The following is a 19,993-nucleotide window of genomic DNA, read 5'->3' as shown; positions in this document are numbered from 1 at the left end:
GACCGGGATGGGGCGCGCGTCATGTCACAGCCCTGCGAGGCCGGGGGTGCGGGAGTGGGCGTGCTCGCAGCAGAGGCGTCTCTGGGGCCACACTGGTTGGGACTCGCGCAGGCCCAGAAGGGGAAGGAGCGACAGGGCGGGAGTGGAGAAACTGGGGGGAGTTGAGGAAGCGGTTTTGGCAGTGGCTGACGAGCTATGGACGTCGTCAGTTCGGAGGCCCCGCCTGCTCGGGGCCCTAAGGCGCACGGCCGGCGATCCGCACCACGCGAACTGAGGCCGGCGTAGCGCCCGTCGCCAGTGCGGCTCAGGCACCGCTTAAGCCAACTTTCTATCAAGCCTCTTCTTCCCTCCCCAACCTGCCGACCTTGCTTCGGACGGTGCTGCCCGACATGACAGAACCCATGGCTACCGGCACCTCGGCTACGCTGCCCATGCACAACGGCGCGCTGCCTGCCGACGACCCGGCCGGCGAAGTGGTGGCCTCAATTGCCCAGGCCCAGACCATCAGTCCAGGTACCGTCTCGCCCATTGTCGTCTCCCGCCTCCCGCCCTGGCCCTGTTCCACTCTGCGCCCACTCGTGGCTCGCCGTTCTGTTTTCCATTCGTCACGTTCCCGCTCTTTGGTCCTCCGCCGACCCGTGTCTCGCGCTTTTCCGGAAATGACGTTGCCGCACGAGTCGTATCCATGTGCCTGCTGACTTGACGTGCAGATGAGATTGCCCTCTACGACAGACAGATCCGTCTCTGGGGTGTTCAGGCTCAAGAGAGGTGAGAGCTTCTGTCCATTCTCCATGCCTATTGCGCTAATTCGTCCAGACTCCGCTCTGCAAACGTGCTTCTCATTACGGTCAAGGCCCTTGCCAACGAAGTCGCCAAGAACCTGGTCCTTGCCGGCATCAAGTCCCTCACCATCTTGGACCACGAGCCCGTCACTGAAGATGACCTTGGCTCCCAGTTCTTCATCTCTGAGGCCGACGTGGGCCAGAATGTAAGTTGACTGATTGCGGACTGTCACCACCTGCTGACACCACATAGCGCGCCGTAGCTGCTGCCCCGCAGGTGCAGAGGCTCAACCCCCGTGTAGAGATCGTCGCGGACAACTCAGACATCAGAACCAAGGTGCCCGACTTCTACCAGCCTTTCGACCTTGTCATCGCCACGGACTTGGACTTTACCACTCTCTCCACCGTCGATGCTTCGACCAGGTTGGCGCAAAAGCCCTTCTACGCCGCCGGCACCCAAGGCATGTACGGCTACATTTTCGCAGATCTCATCCAGCACGAGTACGTCATTGAGCGCGAGAAGTCCAACGTCGCCACCACCCTGAGGCAGGAATCTGCAACACGTTCTCTCATTGCCTTCTCGGACAAGGGTACTGAGAACGGAAAGCGCGTGGAGCTCGTCACCAAGCGTGAGATGTATTCGCCACTCCTTCTTGCGAACACGTCTCCTCTTCCGCCGGAGTACCAGGGCAACCGTCGCAAGCTCCGCCAGGTCACGCCGCTCCTCACGTGTTTCCGTGCGCTGTGGGAGTTTCAGAAGGTCAACGGAAGGAGTCCCTCGCACATACCGGCCGATCTGCAGCTCTTCACGACCCTGGCGACCGAGAAGCACAAGGAGCTGCAGCTGCCAATTGAAACGCTGACCAGCGAGTTTCTACGCAAGTTCCTGCAGGATCTTGGTAGCGAGTTGGCGCCGGTTACCGCCTTCATCGGTGGCCAACTGGCCCAGGATGTCATCAACGTTATCGGCCGACGGGAGCAACCCATCCAAAACCTCATGCTGTTTGACGGTGACGAGTCCAAGGCGCCGGTCTATGCCATGCACCCCATATTCACCACGTGATGACGTCATAGCAACACAGAGTGGCATATCGGCGTTTGGGAATTCGGGCGGCATACTTGAGCATGGGAACAAAACAATGCATGAAGATGAAGTTGTTACATGGGTCGAGATACTCCCTAGACAGTTGATTTTGGTTAGGTAGGTGAATTTTTCACAAGTGATAGAAGATAGTGAAGGGGACGATGCCCTACAGACTGCACCAAGGTCCAAAAATGGAAATCGGTAGACAATCATGCTATGGTCAGGAGATGCCAATTTGTTGGATTCTGCCGCCCCTCCATTTGCTGTTCCAATAGCTAGTGCTTGAAGTGCGAGATGGAGCACCCCGCCGGCCCGCAGCTCTATCATGCCGATCAAAGGCGCCCCCGCACATGCGACCTTGGCCCACCACGCAACACCAACCATTGCAACCCCATGCGATCTCACTCCCACCACATATTTCTCTGTCCCCCAGGAGAAATGCCTTACGCTCTGCCACCGGATTGAGCTCAACGCACATCTGCAAATCCAAGAACATCCTCTCCTAAAAAAATAAAAAAATATACGAATCATGGCCACCACAACCGAGACGACGACGACCACCACCACTAGCGCCGCCCCATCCGTCCCCCCACCCGAAGCCCTCCGCGCCGCCCTCGCCCGCGATGGCTTCGTCCACATTCCCTCCCTCCTACCTCCCGCCCAGGTCGAGGCATTACGCGACGCCGCGGGTCGCCTCACAACCGCCGCGCGCCGCGGCGACTGGCCCCACATCCGCACGCTCCCCAAGCAATTCCCGCCGTGGCCATCGACCCCGGGCCCCGAGGGCATCTGGGGCGTGCAGCACCTGCTGCACCCGTCCAACCCGCACGCCGGCGAGTTCGCGGAATCGTACTTCGGCGACGCGGTCATGGGGGTGTGCAAGGCGCTGCTGCAGGCCGGCGACGACGAGCTGGTGATGGAGCTGTACAACATGCTGGTCAGGCCGGACGGCGACTTCGAGCTGCGCTGGCATCGCGACGACATCCCGCCCGAGGTGCCGCCCGAGGAGGAGCTGGCGCGCCTGACGGAGGGCGAGGCGCTGCATGCGCAGTGGAATCTGGCGCTGTACGAGGACCGCAGCTTGGTTGTCGTCCCGGGCAGTCAGAACCGCGCGAGGACGGAGGAGGAGAGGGGGGCGGGGCCGTATGAGCCGGAGCTGCCGGGGATGAAGGTCGTGGTGATGCAGCCGGGGGATTGTGTGTTCTACAATAACAATATTTTGCACCGGGGGGTGTATGATAAAAGCAGGGAGAGAATGACGCTGCATGGGAGTGTGGGGCTCGTGCGGGGGAGCAAGGAGAGGGCAAGGAATGTGTTGCAGCACGGGATTGGGTCGTGGGTTGGGGAGTGCGATTTCTCCGGGTTGGACGAGGGCACTAGGAAGAGAGCAGAAGGGATGAGGAAGAGGCTGGTCAAGATGGGGAGTGATGCCGGTGATGTGGGTTATTTTTCGAAGGATGAGTGAGCTTGTTGAAGCTTTCGGCTTCAAGTTAGCTCGCGCCGTGCCAGCTACGACCTCACGTCCGAACCGTCTCAAATGGTATGTTGGTCTCGCAAATCGACATGAAGCAGGACAAGCTGTGCAAATTGGAAGCTATTCTATTCATGGCTCTGAAATCGGATCTCTACATCATATCTCCGTTCACTGCTATCGCTCGTTTGCTACGTGAACTTTCCCATATCTACTGGCCCTTCTTCTCCTCTACAGCCACCGGCTTCCCTCGCCCAAAGCCTGCATTCTTGACCACACCACCCAGTTTCATCAACAACCATATAGTCGCCAGTACCACCGCAACCACAGTCCCATACTCGACATACCAGGCCCGATCCAGATCCAGCACCGGGACTTTCAGCGTCTCGACCAACCCGCCCTCGCCCGCTCCACCGTCCTTCGCCGGCGGCACGTGGTAGAACATAGCCCTGTTCCCGAATAGCCCTTCATAGCCGAGGTTGGTGCGGTCAAAGGGGTTCACGCTCATCTTCGTGCCTTCTTCGGCCGGGCACGTCCAGAAGACGGTGGGCCAGGGCAGCGAGGCGTTGACGAGGCCGGAGCTGTTGGCCGAGGGCGGGAGGTAGCGCAGGTGCAAGGGGATGGTGGCCTCGAAGTTGGAGTCGTCGTCTGAGTCCGAGACGGCGGCGTCGGCGCTCGGTGGGGCCGAGTCCGCGTCGTCGGGGTGGGGGACGGGGTGCGCGAGCTCGAAGAGGGCGACGCTGCCCCATTGGGGGACGACCCAGTCTGGGGCTTCGAGGTCGGTGGCGCCCGCGTGAGCAAAAATGTTGCGGAGGTTGTGGGAGGCGAGATAGAGTGTGTCAGAGAACTGGTATTTGTCGAGGAAGAAGGTGGATGGGAGAGTTATGTAGGCATGCAAGAGACACGACGGCCCGGGCGGGATGAGAGTCTTCTTGGGTCGAGGGAATGAGAGTTTGAGGGTAGGATGTAGGCCGGTAGGCTCGTTGAATGTGGTGTAGTAAGTTGGATGGACGGGGTGTGCGGTGGAGGGTAGAGGGTGATGGCGAGAGGGGAAGGAGAAGAGCGTGGGTTCTTAAGCGCGTTAGTGATGAACAGTAGATTGTAAAGCGGAAATGAGGGCACATACTAGCTTTTGTGTCATCACCGACTACTGTGAGGAAGCCAGAAAGAGATAACTCTTCGGGTTCGAGTGGGACTTCGTTGTTCAAGACACCAACTTCCATGGTGTCGGCCCTCCCGCGTGAAATCTCCTCATTCCATAAGCCGCCCTCAGTAGGCCCCTCGGCCCAGAAGGCGTTGATGACTAGAGCATTAGAAATAGCGTCGACGTCAAAGTCTATGTAGCTTGCAGACAACAGAGACGACGCCTTTGTCCTGCAATCGTCGGCAGTGCAGAATTTCTCCGAGATGTAGGAGACAAGGTTCTGCAACGATGGAAGGAGGCTGTGATATTGGCTAGATGCAGACATGGAGAAGCGTTCGGAAAGGATTGGAACGCCAATGAAGGTGTCCTGGGAGAGAAAAGATCAGCACTCGGATGGTGTCACATGGCCGGATGGGAGAATGTGAACCGATGGAGTTTCGCAATTTAACTCATTGCCGAAAGTTGTCTTCAAGGCTGAGCAAAGGCCGTCGCTAGAGGGATGTGAGCATGGGAACATGATATACTAGGCGTAGGTGGCATACGCTTTCTGGCCCTTGCGCGGCGTGAAGTATACATGGAGACCGGGAGAAACACGGGAAACGTAGGGTGGGGTTGAGATGTAAGGTTGGGCAGTGGCCCAGCGGATATGAAGCTCGTGAGTTTGCTTGAGGACAGGAAGGAGCTACAGAATTCAGCAAAGCAGCGTGGCTAGGGACTATGCGGATAGCTACCTCCTGCGGGAGCTCAGAGAAGCCGAGGGTGAAGCGGTGTTCCTTGGCGGCTTTGAGGGGAGGAACCGCCAGGCTGTCTTTGCTGACGGTGAGCTTTGCCGGATCAAAGGCCTCCTCGCCAATATGGAGCAGATAAGTAATTCTCTCCTTCATGTTGGATGGTGTTGTGGTGGAGAGGTCCGATGACCAGGTGGTCGCAATTAGGACCAGGGCCAGCTGCCGCTGCGCGCCATTCCGCTTGCGACCTAGCGCCACAGAGCTCCCATGCCGATCTCTTGTTGCCGCTTGCAAGCTTCGACAACTTTTCGACCAGTTGCCTGGAACTCGCGCCACCGTGTCCTCTGACGCCACTGCCGCCCGCCTAGCTACTTATGTAGCTGCCCACGAGATTACTCTCCTCCTTGCTTGGGGAAGAGTCCATCACAATCACCATGCGTTTGTCGAGCTTTCTTGCGCCAGCGTTCCTGGCTCTGGCCGCCTCCCAATCCGCCGAAGCTGCGAGGAACCCCAAGAACAGCGTCCTCCTCTCCAACGTCAAGTCCCTCACTCTCCGAAATGGCCAGAAAACCTCTGCTCGCCGCGTGTCGCCTATTCCGCAGGTACGCGACTCCTTTCTGTCGCATTCCGCGCACCCAGCTAACCCCACCCCGCAGCTCACATGCATCGGCGGCGATGCTAAGGGCTTGTACGAAGTCGACGTGATGCGCTGCAAAAATGCAGGTTCCGACTACGATGACGAGAACATCCAGTGGACCTGCCAAGCCTCCCTTCCCGAAGAATTCAAGCTCGGCTCTACCGACGTCATCTGCGAAGGCTATGACTCGCCTGACGACCCGTATATTCTGAAGGGCAGCTGCGGTGTCGAGTACCGCTTAATGCTGACATCCCAGGGACTGGAGAAATATGGGAACCGCAAGGGCAGCTGGGGGAGCGGGGGTGGATCATCGGAAGGCGATCAGGTCAGTCAGGGCATCTCTGTTCTATTCTGGGTCATTTTCCTTGGAGTCGTCATCTGGATGATCTTCAAAGCGTGCATTGTCGGCGGTGGCAGTTCCAGGGATCCTAATACCTGGACCGGACCGCGCTTTGATGGCGGAGGTGGCGGAGGAGGAGGTTGGGACGGCCCCGGAGACGACGACCCTCCACCGCCTTACACCCCACGTCCCCCCTACAACTACGGACGCAAGTCGTATCCCAGCAACGATACAGGAAACCAAGGATGGCGGCCTGGGTTTTGGTCCGGCGCATTGGGAGGTGCTGCCGCTGGTTATTATGCGGGTGGCCGCGGCAATCGAGGTAACTCGACTCGTGGAAGCGGTATGTTCGGAAACAATGCTGGGGAAGGGTCATCTGGGACCTATAGAGGACCCTCATCACCGTCCCCAAGCACTACAAGGCACGAGAGTACGGGCTTTGGAGACACAAGGCGAAGATAACTCAACCCGGCACGGCCAAATTCAAATGGAAGTCGTAGATGAGCAGGACCAAGACAAGATGAAGAGCGAGGGTGATTTTTGTATTAATTCCTCGACTGTGTCAGTCCCACGTGCGTGGCTATCATCAGGCAATCTGAGCCAGGCCACAGAGGATATCTACATTAAGCAATCCAGTCTAAGCCTATCGGAACAGCACATACCGAGTCCGAGCATCTGCAAGCTTTCGGGCCTGTTGAACAAGGACTGGGTATTCAACAACCGTCAATACAAGACGAGGAGTGAACGGAAAGTTTACCTGAGTGAATAGCACGACTCACCATCTCTTCACCGAGATCCTGCTCCAATGCAATACAGCCCACCTTGTCATCGTCAGACAACAGCTCATTCGTGTGTTCTTCCATTGGACCCTTCGGACATGTAGACCGGATCATGACTTGTTATCCAATGGTCCAGTACTCCACCATGCATGAAACGCGGTATATTATTCCACTGCTTACTCTGTCCAATTCCAGGCTTACGGCCCTTTATCACATGCGTCTCCATTGATCATTGGTCCCTCGGCATCATCGCCGCTCCGGATGACCATTATGGCGTGTGGCCTCCGCGCCACTTATACGGACTTCTCCGTTCAGCCTTGCTGAAACCGCGTGATCCTGCATTTAGATGGCACATAAACCTGCAAGCCGGCTGACGCATGCACCTTTGGGGTCAAACATGCAGCACCACGAACGAAGCAGACTTACTGGCTCTCGGCAGTCCCGCTCGATAGGCGCTGCAAGTGGAGTCAGCACATGGGCCTGTCTGTTCAGCCTCGCGTCCAAATTGTCGAGTATCCTCCATCTAACGGCGCAGCAAACATCTTCTTGTCAAGTCCTCCCACGAATGCTGCTGGTGCCTAAACCTCCAAAGTATGTCGCTGTTGGGCGTCCCCTGCAGTCACTCTGGTCTTTTCAAGATCTGTGACTTTTGTGACTCGACTATCCTCAGGTCCAATCGAACATGGGGAGAGCATCAAGAGTGGATGTCGAGCCTGGAGAAAGCTGCCAACGAAGGATGCATCTTTTGTGCCCAGCTGTGGGAGGATATCAAAGCTCTCCATTTGTCTCCTGAGACTCCGGACTTGCCAATCCATCGTTGGAGCTTGCGGAGATCAGCAAGAATCAGTGAAAGTCTCCAGTCAGTTGTCATCACATTCAGGTCTTTTGGCGAAGTTGTCGAGACTCCGACAAGGACATTTTACGCATTTCGCAACGAAGGTCAGCAACTCTCGTTTTTCCCCAAGTACAGAAATTGAGAAGCACAGATCGGGGATTGTCTCAAGCAAAAACAACGTTCGGAACTGGCACCGATTCGCCACCGGCCAGGAAGCAAATCACCAAGTGGTTCAAAGAATGCGAGCAGCATCATCCCGACTGTCGTCGGCAGAGAACGGCAGAGCCCTTCGTCCCAAAGCGCCTGGTCGATGTTCAAGCTCCCGGTGACAAAATGATCCGTGTTGTCGAGACGGGGAATGATGTTCAAGTCGACAAGTATGTCACGTTGAGCCACCGCTGGGGTGAGGAGCCCGACTTCCTCAAACTCGAGGCAGAGAACCGAGACAGATTGACAGTCGATGGGATCAGCATGGAAGAACTCCCATTGAACTTTGAGCATGCTATCCAGGTCACAAGGCAATTGGGCATCCGGTATATCTGGATCGATTCTTTGTGTATCATGCAAGGACCACGCGGCGACTTCGACATCGAAGGCAAAAAAATGCATCAGATCTACAGAAACTCCCATTGTAACATCGCTGCAGCAGATGCCGAGCATAGTGACTGCGGGCTGTTCCGCGAAAGAGTTGACCAGGATGTGATACCCGCATCTTTCCAGAGCGACAGTAGCATGCAGCTCTTTGAACAGCCCGGACGCTGGGTTATACTTCCACATCAGCTTTGGGCTTCTCAGCTACTGCAGAACACGCTCTATACCCGCGCATGGGTGTTCCAGGGTACGTATACAGATACCTTCAAAGATGAAGCATCGTTACTGACATGGCAGAACGGCTTCTCTCCCCACGCCTCCTGCACTATTCCCACAGACAGGTGTTCTGGGAGTGCTCCACCATCAGCGCCTGTGAGGCTCTGCCTTTGGGCTTGCCCCGACCTTTGGACACGGTCGCTTCTATGGACCGACACTGGCGCTTGCGGCTCCAAAAGATCACGTCCACCAACCGGAATGCGCTTGTTGGAGACGCCGACGTCCCAGTGGACCGTTTCTGGAAACAAGCGGTCCGCAGCTATACCAAATGCGATCTGACAAACCAAAATGACAAGGTTGTTGCCATCTTGGGGATTGCCACGCTTGTTAAGGATGACCTTGGAGGGGAGGGCTTCAAGAAGGGAATGTGGGAGAACAATTTGCATGAACAATTGGCTTGGCGTGTGGTCAACTGTCGAAACTCCTCCCGCGTGGACGGGCTTCGCCGTAATCCAACCTGGTCGTGGACATCGGTAAAAGGGGAGATCGAGTTGGCGGACCGCTTACCGGCCGAAGAACGTTTCTACGTTATACGCAACCACGAGGACAAATCCGTCAGCTTTGACGCGAACCTTTCGAGCAACTCGGACGAACTCCAAGTCTTTGATGTTGTTGAGAAACCTCTAGCGATGCGTGGGGCCGTCGTTAACTGCCGTCTCCGCACGTTGGACCACGGCACAGGCTGGAGATTGGATATTTCGGCAAATGAGCAGGATAACGATGCCTTCGAGGCATTCCCTGATGAGGATCCTGAAGGGCCGAATAAGGATTGCAAACTCGTAGTCCTCGCTTGCAGCAGGCATTCAAGTGCAAGCGGTGGTCACGAAAAGGTGAAGTACTCTGGCATCGGTCTTCTCCTGAAGGACACGGACAAGAATCTGCACTTTGCTAGGGCGGGCAAATTCTCATTTAGAGGGAGATCGGACAGCATGTTCTCACTATTGGGTGTTGATCCATCTGCTAGCGGCTCACCTGGGAGAGACAGTATCAATTTCTGGGTGATATGAGCTAGTCTAACTTGACTTCCAGACTCAGATAGCCACCATTCCTCTTCTCACGGCGCTCAACCCCTCATTGTAATCCTCCAACACGTAGAAAAAGAAATCGCGATGGTATGCGAGCACTCTCGCGTCTTTGTCCTCGTCGTGTGAGAAGGAAACGGAGAGGAAGCCCCTACATGCGTGGAGGACACTGTCCAGAGGATGGCTTTCGAAACCTTCGGTCCATTCTTGATTGCACAAAGCTTGCAGCCTTTTCAGGAAATGCCTGGCTTCGACGCCCTGATCCACATGGCCCTCAGTCACCAAGCAAACTGCATTGAGCCCAACAGTGCGAAGCGGCTCTTCCTGCTCCTGGATGCTTTTGATGCCGGCCTCGAACAGTGAAGTTACACTGTCGGGAAGTCGGTCAATTGCGAACTCCGTGTCGTCAATTGACTTGACCTCGCGCACTAGATCCAGCCGAAGCCTGGCCTGAGTGATGTCTCCATCCGCTTTGTTTACGATCCAAGCCACGAGGCCGTCAGCTGCACGATCGTTGTTGTATCTTACAAGAGATTTGCCCAAGGAAGATGCAGGAGGCTTGTGGTCGTTGGCGGACCCAAGGCCAAGGTCTCCATGCTCTCGTTCCAGATCCCACTCGATGTATTTCTTAACCTGGGGCTTTGTACCATTGCAGATGTTGTAGTAGACCCGGTCACAAAGCACAGATAATACTAATCGGTGTCTGTCGCTATTAGAATCCGCCTGGATATGCAGATGTGTGTGGAACTCACTCTGGGCAAATGCTTCCATCCACTTTGCAATCATCACACACCGCGTAGCCATCTGCGTGGCAACTGCAACATTGCCAGTAGACCTTCAAGTCCTCTTTTGAGCAACGGTCACAAAAAATCTCTGACATGATCCCTCTTCCGAATGGCACCCGAGAGACGGCGAGGATGCTCAGACCACTATCCTTCAGCTTCGATAGTTCTTCTTCTAAGCGGAACCATGCTTCATGCCCGCACTGGTCCAAACCGTCTATGACGAGAAAGGCGCGCCCAGCCCTGTCCAAGATGGCCTTGAGATGTTGACGAATGCGATCCAGTGCTTCGTCATCGTGAGGAGCTTCTCGAGCGAGGTCATCGTAACGGTTCTCTTCACTCTGCCAATGAGATAGTAGCTGCCTGCTCATACTGCTCAGGACATCTGCAACGACCTTACGTGCAGGGAGCGAACAGCCATATCGCATGAATATTGCTGCTGTGGGGGTGAGGTTGCTTTGACTCTCAAGTTCGGACACTGCGAGGCTTGCGAACGTGGTCTGTGACGAACTGTTCAGCCAGAGCGGGGGAAAGTAGTCAAAGGCCAATCACCTTGCCCGTCCCAGGGCCTCCGATAACGCGAAGCTGCCACCTGCTCTCAGCCTTCCGCCACGCCCGAAATTCTTCTGACTCAAGCACCCAGCGGAAGAGTTCACGATGAATGTCCGGAGGTAAGACGACCGTGCTCGTGTGTGTCTGCGTCATCTTACCTTGCCTTTCGTGGTCGAGGCGAGGAGGGAGCAAAAAGGGGCCAATCCAGAGGAGATCCTGGAACCACTGGGCACGATTGGCAGTCGCAGCTTCAGTAAATATATCTCAAGCCCATCTGGGATATTTCTGGCGCTTCGCTGACAGCTGAAAAGTAAAGCCACCGGAAAGCCCGGCTTACGTGGGCGTCTGGAGGGCAGACTCGGCTGATCCAGCCTCCTCCAGGCTCCAACTATAGAGATCCCGGTACACTTGCAGGCTCAAGGCACACAGCTGCTGGCTCGATGTAACTTACCTATAGAAGGATCGTATACTTGATATCACAACAGTGTGCACCTGAACGAAAGCATCTGGACATGTATTGTTGCAGCTGAGCCAGTACACTCGCCGTTATGGGCGTCATATCTTTGCCGACCGCAGCTGTTCGAGCCATCACATGAAACAGGTAGCTAAACACATTTCAAGCAGCCCCGGCCTATCCGAGTGACAGGATCGGGCAAAGCCTGCCCCTGCAGTTGCAGCAGCCACTGAGGCGAAGCGACCCCCAGTGCTCAGCCAGGGAGCCAGCACGAGGCATCAGCGCAACACCAGGCTGACTCTAGGTGAGACCGAGCCTCCTTATATCGTCTATAATAGCTTGGGGTTCTATCTCAAGAAGGGTTACACTCCACACATTGACACTCTCGTTGCTCTGTGTTTTTACAAATTGGTTCCTGTTTCTCATCATGCGTATCGCACATACGCTCGCGCTCTTGTGCGCTACACTGATCTCAGCATCTTGCAGTCAGACTGCACACCCGTTGAGGAGAGATGATTCCGCACCATCCAGCAACCCCGAAGTTGACCAGACAATATGCGGTAAAATAATCAACGAAACGAACACTGACCCAAACTCTGTGGTATTCTTCGCCTCTGACGCCTACGAGTGCCTTCGGAGTGTGCCTTTCAACGGTGCGGTCGCGCTGCGCTTCATCGAATATTACAACACAACTCTGCAATTCCAGAGCACGCTCGCCTACCTGAAAGATCCCCCGGAAGGTTATCGTCAGCCACCCATCAATGTCGCGACGGCACTAGAGAGGATCCGCAGCGCTGTCGTCTCAGGCCACTACACAAGCCAGCTCGACTTTGAGGTCGACATTCAGAGAGTTGTTTACTCGATGCATGACATGCATGTCAATTTGTATGCCGGAATCCTTTCCGTCTTCTCTTTTGGCAGCCCTTTCTATATCTCATCGGTTTCGGTCGATGGCAAACAAGCCCCGCAAGTCTACATTACAGGTAAGCATATCCGTATCTGGGGCTGCCAGAGACTAATCAGCCATAGACCATCTGACGTGGCACCGAGACCACCCAGATTTCGAACCGTCCCCAATAACGGCCATCAATGGGGAGGAGACTGTAACGTACCTGGCAGACTTTGCCGCCCAGAATTCCTTTGGCCTTCTTGAGCCGCACGCCGATTGGAACGCGTTGATGAATCAGCCAACCCAGGATGTTCTCGGCGGGGCGAACATCTTCTCGACTTCCGCCACCTTCTATCCCGGAGATGAGCTGAACTTCACCCTTGCAAATGGTACTATCATCCACACCTACTGGCAGGCTTTCTACAACAACCAGGGATGCACCGGTCCCCTGACTACTCCCGGCGACTTCTACAACTTTTTTGTGCTTGGTTTGTATCCGGCCTCGTACGATGACTCCAGCTGCGGAAGCTCTCCCATCGAAGCAAGCTCGACAACGTCCGGAAGCACGCCGCAACAGCCTGATACAGATCCGCACTCATGGTCAAATGAGAGCTACGGCGGATATCCGACCAATGCCGACATCGTGCAGGAGAACCTGTCCATTACTGGTGGCGGTGTCGTCAGCGGGTATTACTTTCATGACATGTCCGTTGCCGTCCTCAGCATTCCAACGTTCTATCAATCGGGAAACCATGTCCAGAACTTCTCAAATACCGTGCAGTCCTTCATCGACGGAGCGAGCGCAGCTAATTTGTCACGCGTGGTGATCGATCTCCAACAGAACTCTGGCGGTGCCGTTTTTCTGGCTCTGGACACGTTCAAGCGCTTTTTTCCCGGTCTTGAGCCTTTCGCTGGTAGCAGAAGACGAAGCCATCCGCTCGCGAACGCATTAGGTAAGACGACGACGAATTGGTGGGAGCGTCTTAATCGCAACGGCCAGGCAGATGCCAGGAATTACACCACACGTGCGGGGAATGAATGGGTGATCACCGGCCGTCTCAATGCCGACACCGGCAAAAACTTTAGCACATGGTCCGAGTATTACGGGCCGCGGTCCTTCAATGGTGATACATTCTCTGCCACGGTACGTTGAAGATCACTTTTCACTTCACTTGGTACAAGGACAAATAATGAGTAAGCATGACTGTAGGAACGCTACAACCTCTCAAGTTACATCTTTGACCAGTCAGCTTTCGAAGATGTACCATATGGATACAATGACAGCGACAAGATTTCGAATACTGGCAAATGGTCCCCTGACGACATCGTCATTGTAAGTCAGGGATACGAGAAAACCATGGCATCCAATTACTGACGGTTTGATAGCTTACTGATGGCCTCTGCTCATCCGCATGCTCCCTGTTCGTCGAGATGATGAAGACCCAAGCCGGCGTACGTACCATTGTCATGGGCGGTCGACCCGAGCCCGGTCCCATGCAGTACGCCAGCGGCAGCCGTGGAGCTCGAGACTATTCTGCAGACTCACTGGACCTCGATATCGAGTTTGCGAACCCAATGAATGACGATAGTACAGACACCCTCCCACAAGACAGGGACTCCGGTATATATACCCTGTATGCCGGCTTCAACCTTCGGGACCAGGTCCGGAAAAACGAGACTGTCCCCTTACAATTCCTCTACGAACCCGCCCATTGCCGACTATATTACACTGTGGACAACATATACAATATGTCACAGCTATGGCGGGACGCAGCTATAGCAACGTGGCACGAAAGCTCCATGTGTGTTGAGGGTTCTACCAACGCGTCCTTGTCGGGATTTAATTTCACCGTCGCTACGCAATCTGTCCTCGACAAGCTCTCTGCTCCGATGCCAGACACGCCTCCAGATGACTTTGACATCAATATGAATTCATCAATGACAGACGGGCGACGTCAGCGCACTAGCGGACGGCCTAATCCTTGCCCCTCATCCGGTGTATGCGGCACGGGCTTGACATGCGTGGCAAATGCGCAATGCTTACCGCCCTGCGACATGAACCAGCGTACTTGCCCGCCGAAAACTTACTGTAAGCCTAATTCAGTGCAAGAGTCTAAACTTCACAGGGTTAGTGGTAAATGGGGAGCGGCAGTAGTGGCAGGAGAGGTGGTCATAGACATGTTCAGACATATTCACGGTCAGTGCGTACCGGGACCCGAATTTGTATTTTAGTTGTCTTCTTGAGCTGCTTGTTCGAGTGGGTTGTAGGCTGTTGCTAATATCGGGGAGGTCTTTTTCCGGTCAACGGGTCATACCTTGTTCAAGTAATACTTGAACGAGTCTCTGCAGTCTGGGTCACAACGCGCTGTGAAGTAATACTACCTTTTACCACCGGTCTAGCTAGGGGCGTTATGCCACACTTTCACGAATAGCTGAAGCAAAGGTGTTCAGAAGAGAGAATCTTCTGACGTGCACAATGCTTTCGTAATACGAGTGATTTCTTTGAAAAGATGAGCATGTTGCCTATGTGGAACCGTTTTTCTCGTGGCTCACCGTCAAAAGTAGAAAGTTGAAGGGCTTCTCCAGTATGCCCTACATAAGATAAATAATCTTCCCTCCGAGCTCGTGTCTCCAGCCTGGAGATTCAACACAAATTCACACTCCTGCCGCTTCTACCAGCCATGGTAGGTCTCTTGTTCCCACATCCACGCATGTGAGGTACGAGATTTGGTGGAGCTCTGGGTCGAGCATGGTGTTGTTGCGGCAAAGCGGTCCCACCACCTTCGAGGCAAATTTCTTGAGAGTGCGGAGATCCTCCGCCAAGTCTTCCCAATCGCTGCCCAGGAACTCATGGGTCTCTTTCAGACCCTTCAACACCACGTCATACGCCAAATACTCCTCTCCACCGCGTTGGATCCGGCGAAGGAGTGAGCCGATACCCACAGAAGAGACATTGCTGGAAGTAGATGCTGAGTATTTCCAATCCCTGTTGTTTCCCGTGCTCCTTCGCTCAATTTTATCAAGCTCTACAGCAAACCAATCTCTGAAAAGCTGAACCACGGTCCATGTCTCGAGTTGATCTCCCATGCTCACAGGATTGTTCTCCACATGGATCGTCAGACGGAACAGCTCTCCGATGGCCTTCTCCTGCATGTGGAGAAGTTGCTCATTCTTCTTCTTCAGCTTATTGAGCACAGAAGTGGGTATTCGGAGCTTGCTGTCCTGTTTGACATTCCTGGTGAAAGAGCCCGCGAGATGCACGAATGAATCTGTGTAGATTGATTTGTTTTCGAGTGCAATTGATAGTTTGAGCCATCGGCAAGGATCACGGGCGATTGCTTCGAAGAATGAATGTCTATACTGAGAGAGATGATTGCCGAGGTGTGATTGAATGTCCGGAAGGCAGCCATGTGCACGAAACACTGGGACCATCAACTCTGCTTGAAGCAGACTGTGTTGGACATTTGTGGCCGTGCTAAGGCGCAGAGGTAACTTGTATGTGTGACGAAAGAGGTTGTCGTAGGCCGAGCAAAGCTCTGAGTGGATGCGGGCATCCAAGCTTGAATGGCTGCCAGGACGTTGGGACACACTCTGGCCGTCTAGCTCCTCCATCTTTACTGTTGGAACACTGGTACCTCTGCTGGGGGTCAGAGATGGGCTCGTGAAATCTTGGTAGAGAGAGCTGTGGTCTCTCGTCAAAACTTCCTCTGGAAGATGGTCCAAAGAGCAGGGAACCAGAAGCGGGATGGCGGGAGGTTGTGGCGATTCAGCCAAGGTCAGGTGGTATTTTACACCCTCGAGATTTTCCACAGTGCCAGTCAGGTTGTCCGCGCTTGTCAAAACCTCTCTCATATGCGTCGAAGCTCCGGAAAGAACACAGCTGTGGAGTCGCCAAAGGTGGATTTTCGCAGAATCCTTCAAAGTGACAACGGTGTCGCCATCAGGGAAGTACGGGAATAGCTGCTTTGGTGATCCATTGGAGATGGAGTCATCTGTGAAAGACGTAGTTCTCCGGCGCTTCCTTTGTTCGGGGTTTCCACCGATCAACGGGTCTGAAGGTGAGGGGGATTGCATAGCGACATCCCGACCAGTACTTGGAGATCCCGCGAGCGGATCGTGCTGGGTGGACATGATAGCAAAGGGTTCAGGTGAATGGCCAACAGCTCGTTGTATTGTACCGGTTGGGTTTGCTTGCCGGAGTGACGTAGCCGCGCAAACCGAGTGGTTGGTTGGTAGAAGGTGCTGGCGAAAAGTGAAGGAGTGAGGAAGTGAGGGAGTTGGGGATCTTTGGGTCTTCGGGTTGCTCGTAGATACGTGCGGCTGTTGGATGGTGGGCGAAAGAGGAAGAAGACAGGCTGTATCGATTTAACTTGGACTTGGACCCTGGGTGCGAGCTCGTCTTGTGCCTCCTACGCATGCAGGGTCCATTGGCTACTGCCACTCAATGGTCATGGCAGTTGCATCGGCTGCCCAACCATTTTCGTTGCTGAGGGCATTACGCATTCAAGTCTCTACGAGATTTCTATATGGCCCTTGCCATAATGGCTCCTTCTTGCCGTACCAGGTGAGCTGACCGCGTATCGTTGGACAGCTGAGAGTTCAGGCCTTTATACCAGATACGATGGACGGATTGCCGCTGGAATGCTGACACTAACACCTGCGAAAAAAAAAAAAAAAGGGCTGATTCTTGGCCTTGAAACAAGGGCGACCAGAGCATGTTCGTTGTACCGGCGGTGCATTAGCAATGAGTGGCAACCGAACCATGCACACCACACCAAGGCTGTTGTAGCCGCAGCTATCACAAAAGCACCGCTACAGCAAGGTCTCCCATTGTAAGAACGTTGCAGAAACTTTCATTCTTCCGTCCTCGCCAAGATATCCTTTCGGCTGTTGTTTCCCAGGCAATCAAAGCAGATTTCAGCATATAAATGCACGCTTCAAAATTGAACAATAGCGTGCAAAGATAGTAAGTAGAGCATGATATTCCTGGGGAGGCGTGGTTGGGAAAGACAGATTTGTCGGTGGCAAATAAGGCAGGGCGTGTAGCTCCCAGCCCCAACCATCAGGTTGCTGTGGTGAGACAGGAGTGGATTCCCCGGAGCTGATTCAAGGGTCTGTCGGGAGCCTTTGTTCCCGGGGCATTCCGATGCACATTTGGATCTCGGCCCACGAGAAGACGTTGTATGCTGGTGACAATGGCAACGAAGACAAAGATCAAGGGAATCGGTCATCCGAAGCATGGTGCAAGCTTGCGCAAATTGGCTTTGTGAGGCAACGTCCCTGTCGATCCACGTATGAAAAGCCGGCGTCCATGAGGCAGGCACACAGGCGCCTTGGCTAGGCGGCGGCTGCGGAGAGATGTTGAAACCGGCGAAGGCGACGGCTTGGCCCGAAGTGGAAGGCAGGGTGGGAATAGCGGCAGCAGGTTGGCCAGTCAAAACGGGATGGGTGCGGACACGGAGGATGGACGGGCGGGTGGTGATGTCAAGCGGTTGCTGGGTCAACGGTTTGTTTGCGGCTGCAACTTTTTTGGCGGGCCGCGGCTGGGGAGCTCCTCCTGCCATAAAGTCTCCGCCGCAGTCTGCTCTTCTCGCAGACCCAACACGCTTCTCCGCTGCCCACTCTCGATTCAATTCAACCCGCTGCATACCATACCATACCAGCCCAGCTACTCTACCACCGCATCCACAATGTCTGCCAACGTCCTCGCCCAACGCGACGCCAACCAGCAGCTCGGCCAGTCGGTCGACGACGCCAAGCCCAAGTCGCTGGAGTACCACCGCCAGATGCTCGAATCGCGCCTCAAGAGCGGCCAGTGAGTCTTCGATTTCCCTCATTAACGAAACTGATCCGACGAGACTAAAGGCTGGACCCTCCCCCCAGGATCGACGAGCAGAAGTACGTTTCGCCCTCGGACGGCATTCAATCGCCCGCCACCCAGAAGCTTGCCGCCTTCAAGAACAAGCACGGCCTTCAGAAGTACGCCAATCGCTCGTCTCCGCCCATCCGCAGCCATACTGACGATTGCGCTGCAGGTCCAAGCCCAAGACCCTCTTCGGCAAGATGAGCGCCCGCAACATGGAGAACGCCGGCAAAGGCCCCGCCATGTTCGCCGACATCCCCCAGAAGAACACCCAGACCACCAACACCCAGTCGTCGTAGGCGCATGTTGCATCTCGGCTTGCTGCATCCGACAAGCACTGCACGATGACATCTTCTGGCACTCGCAACCGCTGCTCCCGAGCGACACGGCCGAGAAGGCAGGCTGCGGAGCGTCACTGTAATACTATAACATTGGGTCTGGGCTCGGTTGGATGGTCAATGGTTATTTTACGGCGCTATGATACCCGGACACGACATTCTGGGATGGGGTCGCCCATCCATCACTAGGGTTCTTATGGTGGGCATTGGCGCATTGGATTTTCTCCTTCTTCTCGGGCATACCCCCAGGACAATGGTAGCCCGCAGAGTCAGATTTTACGAATCGACAAGTCTTCTTCGCTTGATGTTGAATGCTGTGCTGCGTGCCGGAGATGAGCCGCTGCCGCCGTGGTGTTGAGCTTCCCCGCGTCTGCTGTGCGCGCACCCCACTCTGCACCCACCGCCATGCCGCCCTCATGGACCTTCACAATAGCGACCAGCAAGCTCTCCAAGACGAGATAGCTGACCTCGAGCGCCGCCTCAAGCATGCGAAAACCCAATTGAGAGCCCCGCCGTCGCCCAGCGACTCGGGCACTCTATCTGTCTCGACGGCTTCGCGCGCTCTAACGCCGCCGCCGCCGAGTCCACCCAGTGATGCAGGCACGCCGTCCGCGCCCATCCCCTTCATATACATTGCATTGACATGTTGCTGCAGCGCTGCACACGCTCCTCCTGCTAGCCGACTCGGCATTGCCATTGGGCTCGTTCGCCTTCAGCAGCGGCCTTGAGTCGTACCTCGCCCATCACCGGCCTGCAACCGCGTCGACCTCGCAAGTGCCGGCCTTCCACCACTTCCTCCGCCTCTCCCTCCACACCCTTGCCAGCACCGCCTTGCCCTACGTCCTCGCCGGCCACCGCAGCCCGCACCTCATCGAGACGCTCGACAACGACCTCGACGCCAGCACGCCCTGCACCGTCGCCCGCCGCGCCAGTGTTGCCCAGGGCCGCGCCCTGCTCGCTGTATGGGACCGCAGTTTCAAGAACACGTATCAACAGCAGCAGTCCGCTTCCTCGTCGGCTGGCGAAGATGACAATGGCAATGGGGATGCCCTCGCCGCCCTCGCCCGCTTCCAAGCCGGCCTCCGCGCCGCCACGCGTGCCACGCCGCTGCCGCCGAACGCCCACCTCGCGCCGCTCTGGGGCCTGCTCACGCGCGTGCTCGGCGTCGACCCGCACGAGGCGGCGTATCTGTTCCTGTTCTCGCATGCGCGTACCGTGACGTCGGCGGCGGTGCGGGCCAGCGTGCTGGGGCCGTACCAGGCGCAGGCGGTGCTGGCGGACGCAGGGCTGAGGGAGCGGGTTGGCGGGTTGTTGAAGGAGTTCTGGGACACTCCCGTGGAGGATGCGGGGCAGAGCGTGCCGCTCATGGATTTGTGGGTGGGGAGACATGAGAAGTTGTATAGTCGCATTTTCAATTCGTAGAGCA

General features: G+C 55.5%; 8 protein-coding genes across 8 annotated transcripts; 7 read left to right on the top strand and 1 right to left on the bottom strand.

Moving 5' to 3' along the window:
• Positions 1-401: 401 nt before the first annotated feature.
• AOS1 (E1 ubiquitin-activating protein aos1) lies at positions 402-1,845 on the top strand (the record flags this gene model as incomplete). The annotated part of the gene is made up of 4 exons (XM_066775094.1): positions 402-513; positions 711-768; positions 817-988; positions 1,036-1,845. The coding sequence occupies 4 exons, from the start codon at positions 402-404 to the stop codon at positions 1,843-1,845; spliced, it is 1,152 nt and encodes a 383-aa protein (XP_066635213.1).
• An 889-nt stretch (positions 1,846-2,734) lies between these two features.
• EFM7_1 (Protein N-terminal and lysine N-methyltransferase efm7) lies at positions 2,735-3,331 on the top strand (the record flags this gene model as incomplete). Its single annotated transcript, XM_066775093.1, has 2 exons — positions 2,735-2,740; positions 2,762-3,331. The coding sequence occupies 2 exons, from the start codon at positions 2,735-2,737 to the stop codon at positions 3,329-3,331; spliced, it is 576 nt and encodes a 191-aa protein (XP_066635212.1).
• Positions 3,332-3,548: 217 nt separating this feature from the next.
• Positions 3,549-5,365, bottom strand: PBN1 (protease B nonderepressible form; the record flags this gene model as incomplete). The annotated part of the gene is made up of 3 exons (XM_066775092.1): positions 3,549-4,408; positions 4,464-4,848; positions 5,168-5,365. 3 exons carry the CDS (start codon positions 5,363-5,365, stop codon positions 3,549-3,551), a joined length of 1,443 nt encoding a protein of 480 aa, XP_066635211.1.
• A 278-nt stretch (positions 5,366-5,643) lies between these two features.
• On the top strand, positions 5,644-6,648 carry SLS55_003620 (uncharacterized protein; the record flags this gene model as incomplete). The annotated part of the gene is made up of 2 exons (XM_066775091.1): positions 5,644-5,647; positions 5,672-6,648. The coding sequence occupies 2 exons, from the start codon at positions 5,644-5,646 to the stop codon at positions 6,646-6,648; spliced, it is 981 nt and encodes a 326-aa protein (XP_066635210.1).
• A 1,485-nt stretch (positions 6,649-8,133) lies between these two features.
• On the top strand, positions 8,134-9,674 carry SLS55_003619 (uncharacterized protein; the record flags this gene model as incomplete). Its single annotated transcript, XM_066775090.1, has 2 exons — positions 8,134-8,638; positions 8,689-9,674. The coding sequence occupies 2 exons, from the start codon at positions 8,134-8,136 to the stop codon at positions 9,672-9,674; spliced, it is 1,491 nt and encodes a 496-aa protein (XP_066635209.1).
• A 2,230-nt stretch (positions 9,675-11,904) lies between these two features.
• SLS55_003618 (uncharacterized protein) lies at positions 11,905-13,741 on the top strand (the record flags this gene model as incomplete). Its single annotated transcript, XM_066775089.1, has 3 exons — positions 11,905-12,460; positions 12,507-13,510; positions 13,577-13,741. 3 exons carry the CDS (start codon positions 11,905-11,907, stop codon positions 13,739-13,741), a joined length of 1,725 nt encoding a protein of 574 aa, XP_066635208.1.
• Positions 13,742-18,056: 4,315 nt separating this feature from the next.
• On the top strand, positions 18,057-18,528 carry SLS55_003617 (uncharacterized protein; the record flags this gene model as incomplete). The annotated part of the gene is made up of 3 exons (XM_066775088.1): positions 18,057-18,181; positions 18,232-18,345; positions 18,402-18,528. The coding sequence occupies 3 exons, from the start codon at positions 18,057-18,059 to the stop codon at positions 18,526-18,528; spliced, it is 366 nt and encodes a 121-aa protein (XP_066635207.1).
• A 350-nt stretch (positions 18,529-18,878) lies between these two features.
• Positions 18,879-19,989, top strand: SLS55_003616 (uncharacterized protein; the record flags this gene model as incomplete). Its single annotated transcript, XM_066775087.1, has 2 exons — positions 18,879-18,883; positions 19,287-19,989. The coding sequence occupies 2 exons, from the start codon at positions 18,879-18,881 to the stop codon at positions 19,987-19,989; spliced, it is 708 nt and encodes a 235-aa protein (XP_066635206.1).
• Between the last annotated feature and the right edge of the window lie 4 nt (positions 19,990-19,993).

The sequence above is a fragment of the Diplodia seriata genome (genome assembly GCF_021436955.1).
Source record: "Diplodia seriata strain FDS-637 chromosome Unknown scaffold_3, whole genome shotgun sequence".
Lineage (NCBI taxonomy): Eukaryota > Fungi > Ascomycota > Dothideomycetes > Botryosphaeriales > Botryosphaeriaceae > Diplodia > Diplodia seriata.
Note: the sequence above shows the minus strand (reverse complement) of the source record. Positions and strands in the feature narration are given on the sequence as shown.